Raw genomic sequence first — 17,461 nt, forward strand, 5'->3', positions numbered from 1 at the left:
AGGAAAGCGCCCCGCTTACAAAAACATTACAAACATTTTCCAGCCAAGTAGAGGAGTAACGAAAGTCAGAAATAGCGATAAAATTAATCACTTACCTTTGATGATCTTCATCTGGTTGCACTCACAAGAGTCTGTTACACAATAAATGTTTGTTTTGTTCGATAAAGTCCATCTTTAAATCCCCAAAACTCAGTTTTGTTGGCGCGTTTTGTTCAGTAACAGGCAGACGAATACATCCTAATAGTACCGGTAAAGTTCGTCGAAACATGTCAAACGATGTTTATAATTAATCCTCAGGTTGTCTACTGTCTAAATAATCGATAATATTTCAACCGGACAATAGCGTCTTCAATAGAAAGGAAAAACAACGAAGGGTGTTCATTCTACAGTCCGCTTACAAAATGGTCTCATTCTTCCTCATTTTTCAGAAAACAAGCCTGAAACAATGTCTAAAGACTGTTGACATCTAGTGGAAGCCATAGGAACTGCAATCTGGGTCCTAACCCATTACATACTTTTTCGGCATTCAATAGAAAACAACACACATCAAAAATATCCCACTTCCTGGATGGATTTTCCTCAGGTTTTTCGCCTGCCATATCAGTTCTGTTATACTCACAGACATTATTTTAACAGTTTTGGAAACTTGTGAGTGTTTTCTATCCAAATATATGCGTATACTAGCTTCTGGGCCTGAGTAACAGGCAGTTTACTTTGGGCACCTCAGTCATCCAAACTTCCGAATACTGCCCCCTATTCCAAAAAAGTTAAATGTTTGTAATGCCGCCAGAGTCTTTCGCGCCAGCCTGACGAACACTGCTTAACCCCGCAGTTCATAATGTCATGGCATGGGGGGGTCTGTGTATTTACTATATCACTTCCTCACAGCTTTGATAAAGAGAGACTGGTATACCTGTTACATCTTCAGATTACACATACATTTTAAGCTAAAACATTGCACATGAATTACCCTGCAATGTAAGGGAAAGGCCAGTTGGTGTTGGGGGTTAATTGCCTTGCTCAAGGGCAGAACTGCAGATTGCCAGCTTGTGGATTCAAACCAGCGACTTTTCAGTGATGGTATAACCTACAGTGCCTTCAGAAAGTATTCACACCCCTTGACTTTTTCCATATTTTGTTGTGTTACAAAGTTGGATTAAAATGGGTTTAATTGTATTATTATTTTTTTTAAATCAAGGATCTACATAAAATACTCTAATGTCAAAGTGGAAGAAAATGTATTTACAAATGTTAGAATATATGAAAAAATAAAACACTAATTTATCTTGATTAGATAAGTATTCAACAGAGTCAATACATGTTAAAATCACCTGGCAGCGATTACAGATGCTAGTCTTTCTGGGTATGTCTCTAAGAGCTTTGCACACCTGTATTGTACAATATTTGCACATTATTCTTTTAAAAATTATTCAAGCTGGGGGGGGCGTTCCTGCGAATTGGCTTTTTCCACACTTGCTACTTAACTACATTTAAAACCATATACTTTTAGACTTTCACTCAAGTAGTATTTTACTGGGTACTTACACTTTTATTGGAGTCATATATATATATATTTATTTTTTTACAGTAGGCTACAGTGTGGTTTAGAAATAAACTGTACTTGCTAGTAAGCGGTTGATCAGTTCTGGCCAGCAACAAATCCGTTTCCTCAAACCATTCCGAGTACAACCGGTACGTGCGAGAGAGAGAGGCAGAGAGAGAGAGAGAGAGGCAGAGAGAGAGAGGCAGAGAGAGAGAGGCAGAGAGAGAGAGAGGCAGAGAGAGAGAGAGAGAGAGGCAGAGAGAGAGAGAGAGGCAGAGAGAGAGAGAGAGAGGCAGAGAGAGAGAGAGAGAGGCAGAGAGAGAGAGAGAGGCAGAGAGAGAGAGAGAGGCAGAGAGAGAGAGAGAGAGGCAGAGAGAGAGAGAGAGAGAGAAGAGAGTAGAAACGTGACGTCACGTGATTGCGTTCCACTCCCAAGCTGTCGGTGGGAGAAGACATTTCTGATTTTAGTCGAATATAGCATTTCGGTCTCTCGATTAATTTCACAAGCGCGTATTATTGTGTTTCATGCAGAATATTGCCATAGAATGCAATTGACAGACGTTGCATTGTAACGGCATTGCTGGTTTGTGGAGGAAACAAAAAGGAGGTAAGAAATAAAACCATTCTAACGAATCCATACAATTCATTCATTCTGTTACACGATTGAGCAAACAAACAAACAGATTTACAGAATGATCTGTGGATAAATAGAATGTACCTTTCTTGCCGCATTTACAAACGTTTGACTTGTTTTATTGAGTCCAGCTGAAAAAGACCTTATCATGTCGTAGGCTAGCTAGGCTCTACTCTGAAGGGCGCTGCTTCTCCATTGACAATAGTGCTTATCACGATGCAATTGTAGCATACAAACGGAGGCATTCTGCATCCTACCCATCCTTTAACATGAATAACAAATCTGAATTGGAAGGGGAAAAAAACATATCATATTGCGTAGATTCGTGGTCTGAAAACATCGTTTATTATCAGTATGGTAGTATTATTTGGTGTAAAAAAATCTATGCTGGGAAAATGCACTTCATCCATACAGACTCTACCTCTGTGATGGACATGACACATTTTGAATGGGACAAAATCTTATTATTTCAGTCGTCAATATGATTGAGATGCAAATATTCATCACACTGTCGAGCTTTATTAAAACATTTTTTTAAGTTATCTTATGTAGGCTACAATGTACAGTGCATTCGGAAATTATTCAGACCCATTTACTCTTTCCACATTTTGTTATGTTTCTGACTTATTCTAAAATGTTTTAAATAAGTTGTTTTCCTCATCAATCTACACACTACCCAATAATGACAAAGCGAAAACAGGTTTTTGTTAATATCTTATTTGCATAAGTATTCAGACCTTTTGCTATGAGACTTGAGCTCAGGTGCATCCTGTTTCCATGAGATCCTTGAGATGTTTCTACAACTTGGAGTCCACCTGTGGTATTTTCAATTGATTGGACATGATTTGGAAAGGCACACACCTGCCTATAGAAGGTCTCACATGTCAGAGCTAAAACCAAGCCATGAGGTCGACGGAATTGTCCGTAGAGCTCCGAGACAGGATTTTGTCGAGGCACAGATCTGGGGAAGGGAACCAAAACATTTCTGCAGCGTTGAAGGTCCCCAAGAACACAGTCTCCATCATTCTTAAATGGAAGAAGTTTGGAACCACCAAGACTCTTCCTAGAGCTGGCCGCCCGGCCAAACTGAGCAATCAGGGGAGAAGGGCCTTGGTCAGGGAGGTGACCAAGAACCCGATGGTCACAGAGCTCTAGCGTTCCTCTGTGGAGATGGGAGAACCTTCCAGAAAGACAAGCATCTCTGCAGTACTCCACCAATCAGGCCTTTATGGTAGAGTGGCCAGACGGAAGCCACTCCTCAGTAAAAGGCACATGACAGCCCGCTTGGAGTTTGCCAAAACACACCTAAAGACTCTCAGACCATGAGAAACAAGGTTCTCTGGTCTGATGAAACCAAGATTGAACTCTTTGGCCTGAATGTCAAGCGTCACGTCTGGATGAAACCTGGTACCATCCCTACGGTGAAGCATGGTGGGGGCAGCATCATGCTGTTGGGATGTTTTTCAGTGGCAGGGACTGGGAGACTAGTCAGGATTGAGGGAAAGATAAACGGAGCAAAGTACAGCGAGATCCTTGATGAAAACCTGCTCCAGAGCACTCAGGACCTCAGACTGGGGGGAAGGTTCACCTTCCAACAGGACAACAACCCTAACCACACAGCCAAGACAACGCAGGAGTGGTTTCGAGACAAGTCTCTGAATGTTCTTGAGTGGCCCAGCCAGAGCCTGGACTTGAACCCGATCGAACATCTCTGGAGAGACCTAAAAATAGCTGTGCAGCGATGCTCCTCATCCAACCTGACAGAGCTTGAGCGAATCTGCAGAGAAGAATGGGAGAAACTCCTGAAATACAGGTGTGCCAAGCTTGTAGCGTCATACTCAAGAAGACTTGAGGCTGTAATTGCTGCCAAAGGTGCTTCATCAAAGTACTGAGTAAAGGGTCTGAATACTAATGTAAATGTGATATTTTGGTTTTTTTTAAAACCTGTTTTTGCTTTATCATTATGGGGTAATGTGGGTAGATTGTTTTTTCCCCCCCCCTCATCAATGTAATCCATTTTAGAACAAGGCTGTAACGTAACAAAATGTGGGAAAAGTCAAGGGATCTGAATACTTTCCGAATGCACTGTATCTCTCTATTAAAGTATGGGTCGTATTTGTAAAAGGCTTGTCTTATGCATCATTACAACACGTCACTACATGAAAATGCACATTTACGGGTCGAACAGTCCAGTGCACAAGTCCGTAAAAACGTACCATTTCTGCAAAATAGCGGGCACGTGTCCAACATTGTTTGGTCCCGTAAATCTCCTATAACACTATACAGTATGTCTGTAAATCTCCTATAACACTATACAGTATGTCTGTTAATCTCCTATAACACTATACAGTATGTCTGTTAATCTCCTATAACACTATACAGTATGTCTGTTAATCTCCTATAACACTATACAGTCTGTTAATCTCCTATAACACTATACAGTCTGTTAATCTCCTATAACACTATACAGTATGTCTGTTAATCTCCTATAACACTATACAGTATGTCTGTTAATCTCCTATAACACTATACAGTATGTCTGTTAATCTCCTATAACACTATACAGTATGTCTGTTAATCTCCTATAACACTATACAGTATGTCTGTTAATCTCCTATAACACTATACAGTATGTCTGTAAATCTCCTATAACACTATACAGTATGTCTGTTAATCTCCTATAACACTATACAGTCTGTCTGTTAATCTCCTATAACACTATACAGTATGTCTGTTAATCTCCTATAACACTATACAGTATGTCTGTTAATCTCCTATAACACTATACAGTATGTCTGTTAATCTCCTATAACACTATACAGTCTGTTAATCTCCTATAACACTATACAGTATGTCTGTTAATCTCCTATAACACTACACAGTATGTCTGTAAACGCTTCAGTAAATCTCAAGAATCGGTCCAGACACATCCACCCACCTACCAAGACACATCTTGATATTCCAGTGTACGCCTTTGACGTTAGTTGCAATACATCTCTGTCCACGTACGCCCACGTCTCACCCACGTCTCTCCCACAAATGTCAGTAAATGGCCAAGGTTGCCCCCCCCTCCCACTGAATGCTAATGCTAGTCATTGGTAGCTTGCCTTAGTAGCTGTCACTGGTATATTAAACAAATACAATAAACGATTCATTTATTAAAAGAATGAGTGAATTAGGACTGAATTAATGAATGAAATTACTTTTCATCATTTTTATGATCACACATCAGGGTTCCGACACCTTTTCAGAAATAAAATTCAAGCACCACTATCCGGGTTTTTCCAGCGCCTCATGACATCGCTACTAAAACAAGTCTTAGTTCCTTGAATTAAAACACACAAATACACTTCTCGAAGGATGACAATTCGTTTCAGTTGAGCAGGAGAAAGCGGGTAATAGCATCTGCATAGGCTAAACAGTAACCTGAAACTAAAGTAACCTCCATGGAGACTAGCCCTATAGGCTAAGCTGGATGACTCCTGCCAGTACTCTGCTCGATTCTTTTGAAAACACTTTTAATTCATCTTTGAATTTTGAATGAGGTACTTACCTGCTTACATGGGTTAAAGGGGGTATAGCTCATATAGAGGAAATATGAACGAGCCTATTCAAAATTCAAAGGTCAACAAAAGTGTTTATAAACACGCTACTGACAGGAGTCATCCAGCTTGGTCCAGGGTGAGCCTCCATTGGGGTAGCTATATAGTGTTGATATCTGAGAGGTCCGTGGGATATAGGTTGCCCTGTTGGAAAAACTCCCCAGACATGATCCGTGCGGTGTGGCTCGCCAAGTAGCTCTGTTCCCTCTCCAATTAGCTCTGTTTCCTCGCCAAGTAGCTCTGTTCCCTCTCCAAGGGGCTCTGTTCCCTCTCCAAGGAGCTCTGTTCCCTCTCCAAGTGGCTCTGTTCCCTCTCCAAGGAGCTCTGTTCCCTCTCCAAGGAGCTCTGTTCCCTCTCCAAGGAGCTCTGTTCCCTCTCCAAGTAGCTCTGTTCCCTCTCCAAGTAGCTCTGTTCCCTCTCCAAGTAGCTCTGTTCCCTCGCCAAGTGGCTCTGTTCCCTCTCCAAGTGGCTCTGTTCCCTCTCCAAGGGGCTCTGTTCCCTCTCCAAGTGGCTCTGTTCCCTCTCCAAGTGGCTCTGTTCCCTCTCCAAGTAGGTCTGTTCCCTCTCCAAGGGGCTCCTCTGTTCCCTCTCCAAGGGGCTCCTCTGTTCCCTCTCCAAGGGGCTCCTCTGTTCCCTCTCCAAGGGGCTCCTCTGTTCCCTCTCCAAGTAGCTCCTCTGTTCCCTCTTCAAGTAGCTCTGTTCCCTCTCCAAGGGGCTCCTCTGTTCCCTCTCCAAGTAGCTCTGTTCCCTCTCCAAGGGGCTCTGTTGTTCTTTACTAAATTCAATGAACACCCCACTCTGGAAGTAAGGGGGCTTGACGAACCACACTGGTTTGCCGTTTTCCAGGCCATCCTCCTCATCGCTCATCCGGTTCACATTATCTTCTCTCCAAATGTGTCTCTCATCCTCTGTAAGCACTCTCCACCGTGTGTCTCTACACCCAATAGAACACAGTAAACAAATGCATAAATCTCAAGTCATGCATATTCATATTCCCACTCTTCAGAGAGAAGGCAAAAGTGTTATCTTTGTTGAATTGAGTTGTAACATTTACACAATCTCTAGACAAATCTACTTTACTAGCTAATTGCCTTTGCAAAAATATATGTCTTACTAGGTGTGTATGTATGATGCATCAGGGTTTGAACCGGGCTAGTTACCTAGCTAGTGTTAGCTAATTTATCAATAAAGATGGTGCTGTGCAAAACCACTAAATATACACCCATGCATTGTATGGGCAACAACAGTTTGTACAACAGTACAAGCAAATTATAGGCCATTGTATTAAATGTAACAAAAACACACAAACAGCTAGCCACTGCACCTGTACATAGCCCATCTATAATTTAGCCTAAACAACTACCTCTTCCCCTACTGTATTGATTGATTTATTTATTTTGCTCCTTTGCACCCCATTATTTCTATTTCTACTTTGCACTTTCTTCAACTACAAATCTACCATTCCAGTGTTTTACTTGCTATATTGTATTTACTTCGCCACCATGGCCTTTTTTTGCCTTTACCTCCCTTATCTCACCTCATTTGCTCACATTGTATATAGACTTATTTTTCTACTGTATTATTGACTGTATGTTTGTTTTACTCCATGTGTAACTCTGTGTTGTATGTGTCGAAATGCTTTGCTTTATCTTGGCCAGGTCGCAATTGTAAATGAGAACTTGTTCTCAACTTGCCTACCTGGTTAAATAAAAGTGAAAAAAATAAAAATAAAACTACAATATAAGCTAAAAGCCTAGCGCTGAGCTAGCTAATGTTAGCGCTTAGCAATTAGCATGCAACGGTTAGATACAAATGTCATAAAAAGTCAACTTAAAAAATATCATTAGTGTTGTTTATATATTAATACATTTATAACAGAAATTAAAAAATAATCTGAGACGCCATCTTGTTCTCATTAATTTACATCCAAAGTTAACCAGTTTAGTTTGGCTACACTCTTATGAATGAGAATCTCACTTGTTTTTCACTCGGTCAAAACAGTTATTATACATCAAAAATTACTAGAAAACTCATCACAGGTTAGATAAACAATGGATACATGGAGAGTTGGCTTCTCTTCCAACACAGGAGTTTGAGAGGTACACTCCTGTGGCAGTTGAGAATTTACTTTACGTACACGGTCCGGATATTTCCAGAAACGTATTAATGCATAATTGGGAATTGACAATCACAGAAATGACCATATCACTGATGAGCGGAAGTCTACAGTAGTCCACAATCAAATTGGGAAATTCCCACCCACGACCGGGCACCTCAAATTTCACAGGAATATAGCAGATCCGATTTCACTCAGAAATGTTGCTTTTTCATGCAGTGCTGCACATTACATTGTAATCTCATATTGTAGGAGTGGGGCTGGTGGGCTAGCTATATATGAGCGCAAAGCATACTGGGAGGGACACTGGGACAGCTGGTTTTGGTGTCATTTCACAGGTACCTCCACATGTATTGGCCGCTCAATGTTTTTCATAGTCATATCAGTATTTCATATTACTTAGCCAGTAGCCAATTTGTTGCTGGATTGAATATGAAGGTAATTATAGCTTTTATGATAGATAGCCAAACACATGATATTATACATTGATTAATCAAACTTCATATTCTTTTCAGATTTAATTTCCAAGGCAATTGGGTTTGGATCATATTTATTTTCAACTGGAGGGACATATCCGATTGTAATGGCAGGTAGGTTATAACTGAATTTAATTATCTCATTCATACAAGGATATCGTCATAGAGATATTTTGTTACTGTGACTTCTGTGTGTATTGACACTTATTTATTATGATTTTTTTAAAAGTTATAGTTATTATAAGCATGTTATTATCATATAATTGTAGTATGAGTGCACATTGCTTAACAGTATTATTTTATTAATCAAGTGCAAATGTTGTCTTGATCAGGTTCAATGACTTGTACTTCAACCCAGAATATATATTGTTTTCATTCAAGATGTGACTATTAAAGGGAATTACCAGTAACATCAACGTGATAGCTTTGTCCTTTTTTTTTAATTTTTTATTTCCGCAGAAAACAATTTCCCTCCCCTGCCTCGCTTCATCCCTCTGAAGCCATGTTTCTATCAGGATTTTAACGAGATCCCAGATGTACACCGTTCCATGTGCAAGAAGCTGTACTACCTATGGATCTGTGAGTCTGGCTGATCTCTATGTGCACTACTTTTAACCAGGGCACATAGGGTTTCTGGTCCAAACTAAGTAGTAGTGTACATGTATAGGGAACAGGGTGACATTTGGAAGACACTTCTGTGATTTAGAGACTGAGGCATCTGGGCTGGTTTCTCAGACATAGATATAGCAAAACTAGTTCTTTATATGCCATTTTCCGTTGAGAATGCTTTTAGGTCCGGTCCTGAACTTGGCTAAATTTGGGTGTGGGGAAACCAGCTTCAAATGTTCAAAAAGGTACTCTTTTTTTTATATTTAAAATACCATCATGCATCACAGCTAATATTCTGAAAGAGATGCCGGTAGAAAATTCGAGGTGCCGGTACTCTGTACCGGGCGCCACTGGCTCACTCTTAACAAATCCATTTACATACTGTATTTAATGTGTAGATCGTTTAAGTGGACGACATACCGGTAAACTGTTAAGTGCCTCATCTGCTACTGTTTGGCCTTCCTTTTAACATCACCTGTGTGTGTTTTGTTTTACCCAAAATAATATGGGGAAACGGGTATACAGTAGCAGGAAGGCTGGTATAGCTGGTTTGTGACATTTAGGCATCCATCCAAATAATAACGTTTTGGCTTTTTTCATCACAATCATCTTCCACTAGTTTAAAGCCTCCCATCTCTATACCATTTACCTGACAACAATAACTAAACATGAAGCTAATAGTTCAATCGTACGTTTTATATATGGATGATTGTATACCTTTTCATTTGTAATTTTCATTATCACTCAGGCCGGGGGGGGATATAAAAGTAAGTCTGAATACAGAAATAGGTAATCATTAGTTTGTGTCTCTTAGCCTACTAGTCAGTGTATTATGTGTTGAATGGATAGATGATTGCTTTAGTTTTAGAAAGTCCCAAATGGTACCCCCTATAGTGTTATTTTTGTTTATTGACTTGCCTAGTTAAATAAAAATGTAATTAACATTTTAAGAAGCAGACCATAACTTGGTCATAGAGATCTTTCCTTCATATCTCAGATTCTAAACCATGAAGCTACCCTTACTGTCTCTGTAGACTCCCGTACATAAAGCTACTGTCTCTGTAGACTCCCGCACATAAAGCTACTGTCTCTGTAGACTCCCATACATAAAGCTACTGTCTCTGTAGACTCCCATACATAAAGCTACCGCTACTGTCTCTGGAGACTCCCATACATAAAGCTACCGCTACTGTCTCTGGAGACTCCCATACATAAAGCTACCGCTACTGTCTCTGTAGACTCCCATACATAAAGCTACTGTCTCTGTAGACTCCCATACATAAAGCTACTGTCTCTGGAGACTCCCATACATAAAGCTACTGTCTCTGGAGACTCCCATACATAAAGCTACCGCTACTGTCTCTGTAGACTCCCATACATAAAGCTACTGTCTCTGTAGACTCCCATACATAAAGCTACCGCTACTGTCTCTGTAGACTCCCATACATAAAGCTACTGTCTCTGGAGACTCCCATACATAAAGCTACTGTCTCTGGAGACTTCCATACATAAAGCTACCGCTACTGTCTCTGTAGACTCCCATACATAAAGCTACTGCTACTGTCTCTGTAGACTCCCATACATAAAGCTACTGTCTCTGTAGACTCCCATACATAAAGCTACTGTCTCTGTAGACTCCCATACATAAAGCTACCGCTACTGTCTCTGGAGACTCCCATACATAAAGCTACCGCTACTGTCTCTGGAGACTCCCATACATAAAGCTACCGCTACTGTCTCTGGAGACTCCCATACATAAAGCTACCGCTACTGTCTCTGTAGACTCCCATACATAAAGCTACCGCTACTGTCTCTGTAGACTCCCATACATAAAGCTACTGTCTCTGTAGACTCCCATACATAAAGCTACTGTCTCTGTAGACTCCCATACATAAAGCTACCACTACTGTCTCTGTAGACTCCCATACATAAAGCTACTGTCTCTGGAGACTCCCATACATAAAGCTACTGTCTCTGGAGACTCCCATACATAAAGCTACTGTCTCTGGAGACTCCCATACATAAAGCTACCGCTACTGTCTCTGGAGACTTCCATACATAAAGCTACCGCTACTGTCTCTGGAGACTTCCATACATAAAGCTACCGATACTGTCTCTGTAGACTCCCATACATAAAGCTACTGTCTCTGTAGACTCCCATACATAAAGCTACCGCTACTGTCTCTGGAGACTCCCATACATAAAGCTACCGCTACTGTCTCTGGAGACTCCCATACATAAAGCTACCGCTACTGTCTCTGGAGACTCCCATACATAAAGCTACCGCTACTGTCTCTGTAGACTCCCATACATAAAGCTACTGTCTCTGTAGACTCCCATACATAAAGCTACTGTCTCTGTAGACTCCCATACATAAAGCTACTGTCTCTGGAGACTCCCATACATAAAGCTACTGTCTCTGGAGACTCCCATACATAAAGCTACCGCTACTGTCTCTGTAGACTCCCATACATAAAGCTACTGTCTCTGTAGACTCCCATACATAAAGCTACTGCTACTGTCTCTGTAGACTCCCATACATAAAGCTACTGTCTCTGGAGACTCCCATACATAAAGCTACTGTCTCTGTAGACTCCCATACATAAAGCTACTGTCTCTGTAGACTCCCATACATAAAGCTACTGTCTCTGTAGACTCCCATACATAAAGCTACTGTCTCTGTAGACTCCCATACATAAAGCTACTGCTACTGTCTCTGTAGACTCCCATACATAAAGCTACTGTCTCTGGAGACTCCCATACATAAAGCTACTGTCTCTGGAGACTTCCATACATAAAGCTACCGCTACTGTCTCTGGAGACTTCCATACATAAAGCTACCGCTACTGTCTCTGTAGACTCCCATACATAAAGCTACCCTTACTGTCTCTGGAGACTCCCGTACATAAAGCTACCGTTACTGTATCTGCAGACTCCTATACAAATCTGAAGTAACCAATTAAACTCTACTTTGCTAGATTAATCATCCAATAACAGACGGTGTTGTTTGTTTTCTATTTCCATTGCATGTCCTAATGAACACGACCAATGCTGCAGCAGTTGAAATAATGCAAGGTCGACCATTTAATATAGTTATTTAACCTTTCTCTCCCCCCCCACCGGTTATTGTTACAGTTAACAGTGCCACCTTGGCGGTCAATCTGATTGGCTGCCTGGCGTGGATGTGCGGCGGGGGCGGAGCCACTAACTTTGGCATGGCCATTCTGTGGCTCATCCTGTTCACCCCCTGCTCCTACGTGTGCTGGTTCAGACCCATCTACAAGGCCTTCAAGTAAGTACATCCTTCTTTCTGACACCTGGGGGTTGCGTTCAGTTCGGTTCAACGTTTTGCCAAAGTTTGGTCATTCAGTAAACGGTACCGATTCCATTTAAATAAATGTTGAACACCGTTCTGTCTTACTCATTTACATTACATTTACATTACATTTAAGTCATTTAGCAGACGCTCTTATCCAGAGCGACTTACAAATTGGTGCATTCACCTATAATATCCAGTAGAACAAACACTTTACAATAGTGCATCTAAATCCTTTAAAGGGGGGGGGGGGGGTTAGAAGGATTACTTTATCCTATCCCAGGTATTCCTTAAAGAGGTGGGGTTTCAGGTGTCTCCGGAAGGTGGTGATTGACTCCGCTGTCCTGGCATCGTGAGGGAGATTGTTCCACCATTGGCATACGTAACGCGAGTTACGTTACACTGTCATGGATGAGGGAGAGAGACGTACAGTACATGTTTCTGTGGCTCAGTAGGTAGAGCATGGTGTTTGCAACGCCAGCATGGTGTGTGCAACGCCAGGGTTGTGGGTTCGGTTCCCACGGGGGGGCCAGTACAAAAAAAAAAAATGCATGAAATGAAAATGAAATGTATGCATTCACTACTGTAAGTCGCTCTGGATAAGAGCGTCTGCTAAATGACTAAAATGTAAATGTAAAATGAGAAGGTGATGGGGCAACAAGCATAGCTCATACATCTGGATTCCACTTCTGACACTGTGTGTTACGTTATCATGAGGCAGAGAGGACGTCAGTCAAGTTACAGTAAACCATTTCCACAGTAGGTTAAATCCTGGATTTCTGACTAGATTTACTTCTCTTCTCCCCCCCCCCTTGTAGGACTGACAGCTCGTTCAACTACATGGCGTTCTTCTTCGTGTTCATGGCCCAGGTGGTGATCAGCATCATTCAGTGTATAGGCATCCCAGGCTGGGGCATCTGGTAAGGATGGAGCCTGGTTCAGTCTGATGAAGGCCACCGACGTAGGGCTGGGCGATATGGCCAGAATATCATATCATATATATGGTATTTTTTTTACATTTTGACGGTATTTTATGTTTTTGATTAAAAAAAGTTCTAAATTTGCTTTATGAGTAGTCGTGACCCTACAGTGGCTATATATATATATATATGTGTGTGTGTGTGTGTGTGGTCACGACTATTCATAAAGCAAATTTTGAACTTTTATTAATCAAATATTATAAATTATTTCAATGGGTCTTTCTCCATTCTGATTGTTTTATACTGTTCAATTCAACTTCGACCTAAAATAATTTTCTACAACCAAATGTTGCAATTGCGATTTAGAACAAAACACTTGGGTGAACTTTTGGAATCATGGAAATAGAATGTTTATTATAATTATATAGTTAGAATATAAATAATAGTGGGCACTTTGAATACGGTGTTGTTTGACATGACAACGAATAAAAATGCCACCGACGAGTTATTGTGACAGGGTAGGAACCAAAGTGATGTTCCGTGTTTCCTAGGGGACCTTATAATCTTTGGCTACATTAAATCTTTATTCATATAGCCAACATATTCATGCTTCGCCTATTCCTCTTTGATTTAGAAGATACTGTTGCACAAACACCATGCTGATTTAGGCCTCCACCAGTACTGGTATCAGGCTGTATTAGCTAGCTACGTTTGCTCTGACTCAGTACTTTTACTAGCTAGTTAGCTAGCCAGCTAGCCAGCTAGCCAGCTAACTAGTGATTAGCATTAGTGGCTAACACGATTTAGCTTAACTTGCTAAGAAAATACAAACTAGCTGTTTGCAGATGTAAGAAACACAAAATAATATTACAATTATAGAACGCTTGTGGATTTATATTAAGATCAAATTGGTAACAACATTGTTGTCGTCAACATTGTTGCATGTGCTGCACTGACCGTGCAGACTGAACGAAAGTGTCTCGTTCTCCTTGAGTGACGGGGTCTGTGTGGAAGCGGCGTGGAGAGAGAGAGCGGAGAGGGATGACTCAAGTAGCGGAGTAAACTATAGAAATGGACGTTACACACGGCGTATCACATTTAACAATCCAAACATTCAAATACCGTTATAGAAGTTAAAGTAAAACCCAAACCGGTCCATGCATCAATACCGGTGTGTATATAGTAAAATACAGTATACCGCCTAGCCCTATACTGATGGCCAAAACGTCAGTAAAAAAATAAAAACTTGAAATAGCCTATTAAAACACCAACATTCTAAATTCTTGGCGAAAGTCGTGCCTGTAAAAGGAATGGCCTCTGAGTCTGGTCCCTCTTAAGGTTTCTTCCTTCTAGGGAGCTTTTCCTTGGCAATGTCGGTGCTCTTTAATGGGGTCTAGGCCGGGTTACTGTTAACCATTTTGTGACAACAGTTGATGTAAAAAGGGCTAAACTATTTGATTGTCGGCCATTGGCCTACAGTTTAATAGTATTGTTAGCATTAGGGAACCCTGCCGTTAGAACAGTCCTCCACTTGTTTCTTCTTCTCCTTCTTTCCTCCAGTGGCTGGCTGGCTACCATCACCTTCTTTAGCACCAATATAGGCTCTGCTGTTGTCATGCTGATCCCCACCATCATGTTCACTGCCATGGCTGTCCTCTCCTTCACCGGGCTCACCAAGGTACAATATACACTTTACACTTCAGCACAGCCGAGCACTTTTCTCACTCTGACTACAGTATAATGCAACTCTAGTAACTATGTGAAATGTGTGGTTCATGTTACTGTATGTCAGGGTTTCCCAACTGGCGGCCTCGCGGGGCGAATTTTGTCTGCGGGTGATTTTATTGGTCCCCCAAGTATTTTATCTGCGCAAAATAAAAAAAATAATAATAAAAAAAAAATATGTATATATATATATATATATATATATATATATATATATATTTTTGTTGTTGTTGTTTTTTAATTATTATTAATATTTTTTCTTATTTTTATCTTTTTTGTATATTTGTATTTTTGTTGTATTTTCTTTGCTTTATTTTAATTTGTATATATTTTGTATTTATTTATTTAAAATTTTCTTTTCTTTTTTAAATTTTTTTTTGTCGTTGGACATAAGAGACTAAAAACACCAGCACCAAGTGATTTAAAATTTAGGAAATCTGTAACAAAGTATTCCCACGCATAATAGAGATATACTGTATTTGATTGTATACACATGTAAGTATTGATTATGTTTTAGTCAAATATTATATCTGTTTGGGCTTCTTGTGGTCAATTTGTAGTCTACTAATTATTTGCAATTATGTTCCGGGCCCTTCTGACCATGCGCTCTAGAAAAGAATCTGCAAGTCGTATGATCTGTGGAGGACAACAACCTGATGAGCTGCTACAGTAACAGGAGATCAGATCTTATTTAGAGCAAAGACAGTATTTATTTCTTGCGACCTTAGTTTGACTTGGCTGTAATATGACTCACAAAATCTCAGGGACTGGCGGTTAAAAATAATCCCATTTGCGAACTCGGGCACATTTAACCCCTCATTGATGTTTGAACACTGAAATGTTTAGTTAATTCCCCAGTTTAAAATATATATATATATTTTTTTTATCCATAAATATCTCTGACTCGTGCAGGTCCACACCAGAGTCGATGTTGGATAAAAACATATTTTTTTGGCCTGGTCTGACTTTTTACCTTTTTTGTTTGACAAGCAGTAATATGAATCTCTAACATCGTCTCAATCTCTCCCTGACTCTCTCCAGGTCCACAACGTGTACTGTGACACCGGGGCCAGTATTATATACAGTCTGGTCCAAAAGTATTGGCATTTATATGGTCAAATGATATGAAAATAGAGGTCTTTTTTCACACACATCTATTGTAAAATATGGTAATACATATTTGATTATTATGGGGCTATTTTGTTTCCGTCCTGGGGCTCTTGTTAAGGTCGACGACATCATGAACTTTACACAGTACCAGGACATTTTAAAAACCCTGGTTGCCTCTGCTAGAAGGTTGAAAGTTAGCCACAAGTGGATCTTCCAGTAAGACAATAACCCCAAGCACACATCAAAATCCACAAAGAAATGGTTATTTGACCACAAAATCTAAATTTTGCAATAACCATCTCAGTCTCCAGCCATGTGATCGAACCCCATTGAAAACCGGTGGTTTGAATTAAAGAGGGCAGTCCATAAGAACAGACGAAGGATATCAAGGATCTGGGAAGATTATGTATGGAAGAATGGTCTAAGATCCCTCCCAATGTGTTCTCCAACTCCTAAAACATTTTACAAAAAAGCGCAGTGTCGTTATCCTACCAAGGGGAAGGTTCTGGGGTACAGGGGTGGCAATTTCTTTGCCCTATTTTTAATTATTTTTAATTTTTTTAACTTGTTAAACAAAATCTATTTCTCTTAGCAATTGTATAAAATATGAGTTTCCCCCCAAAAAAATTGCATACAATGTAGCTCAGTATTTTAATTATTTATTTTATAGTTTTTTTTGCTCGTCTTTATCAAGGGTGCCAATCATTTAGGACCTGACTGTATGTCTGTATGTCTCTCACACTATCTCAATCTTTCTCTCTCTCTCTCTCCACGTGCAAAACATGTACCGTTGCACCGAGGGACAGTAATCTTTCTCTCTGTCCTCTGTTTGACTTTCTCGCTCGCTCGCTTTCTCGCTCTCTCAATTCAGTTCAATTGAAAGGGCTTTATTGGCATGGGAAACGTGTTTACATTGCCAAAACAAGTGAAATAAACAAAAGTGAGAAGACACAAAACATCGACAAAAAAAAATGTTTTTCTCTAGGAGAGAAAAGACCGTATTCATTCTCAAAGACCTCTGTATGACTTGCAGTAATATAACTCACACACCATGTCTCCCTGACAACATGTACTGTGGCACCGGGCCAGTATTCTGTACGTCTCTCTCACACACTAGCTACTAGCTATATAACACACTCTAATACCATCTCTCTGACTCTCTCCAGGTGCACAACATGTACCGTGGCACTGGGGGCAGTATGAGTAAAGCCCAGGAGGAGTGGACCACCGGGGCCTGGAAGAACCCTCACGTCCAGCAGGCAGCGCAGCAGGCCGCTGTGGGGGTGGCGCAGGGAGCCATGCAGCAGCAACAACCCCAGTACTCACAGGCACCCACCTACAACTACGACGACCCGGGCATGTAGGGCAGGTTGGAGGAGAGTGTCAGGGTGGGAGATGGGGGAGTGTGAG

At 40.7% G+C, this 17,461-nt stretch overlaps 1 protein-coding gene across 1 annotated transcript; it reads left to right on the top strand.

Moving 5' to 3' along the window:
* The first annotated feature begins 1,940 nt into the window (after positions 1-1,940).
* Positions 1,941-17,461, top strand: LOC115197686 (secretory carrier-associated membrane protein 5). Its single transcript, XM_029759445.1, has 7 exons — positions 1,941-2,150; positions 8,411-8,485; positions 8,831-8,950; positions 12,116-12,272; positions 13,115-13,216; positions 14,777-14,894; positions 17,218-17,461. Exons 2-7 carry the CDS (start codon positions 8,479-8,481, stop codon positions 17,413-17,415), a joined length of 702 nt encoding a protein of 233 aa, XP_029615305.1. The 5' UTR covers positions 1,941-2,150; positions 8,411-8,478; the 3' UTR covers positions 17,416-17,461.

Source organism: Salmo trutta, chromosome 7 (assembly GCF_901001165.1).
Source record: "Salmo trutta chromosome 7, fSalTru1.1, whole genome shotgun sequence".
Classification (NCBI taxonomy): domain Eukaryota; kingdom Metazoa; phylum Chordata; class Actinopteri; order Salmoniformes; family Salmonidae; genus Salmo; species Salmo trutta.

What these genes read in the sequence shown, in the direction of transcription:
- LOC115197686 (XM_029759445.1), top strand. An exon ending in CCCATCTACAAGGCCTTCAA is followed by an intron (nt 12,273 to 13,114) that starts GTAAGTACATCC and finishes CCCCCCTTGTAG; the next exon opens with GACTGACAGCTCGTTCAACT. An exon ending in ATCCCAGGCTGGGGCATCTG is followed by an intron (nt 13,217 to 14,776) that starts GTAAGGATGGAG and finishes TCTTTCCTCCAG; the next exon opens with TGGCTGGCTGGCTACCATCA.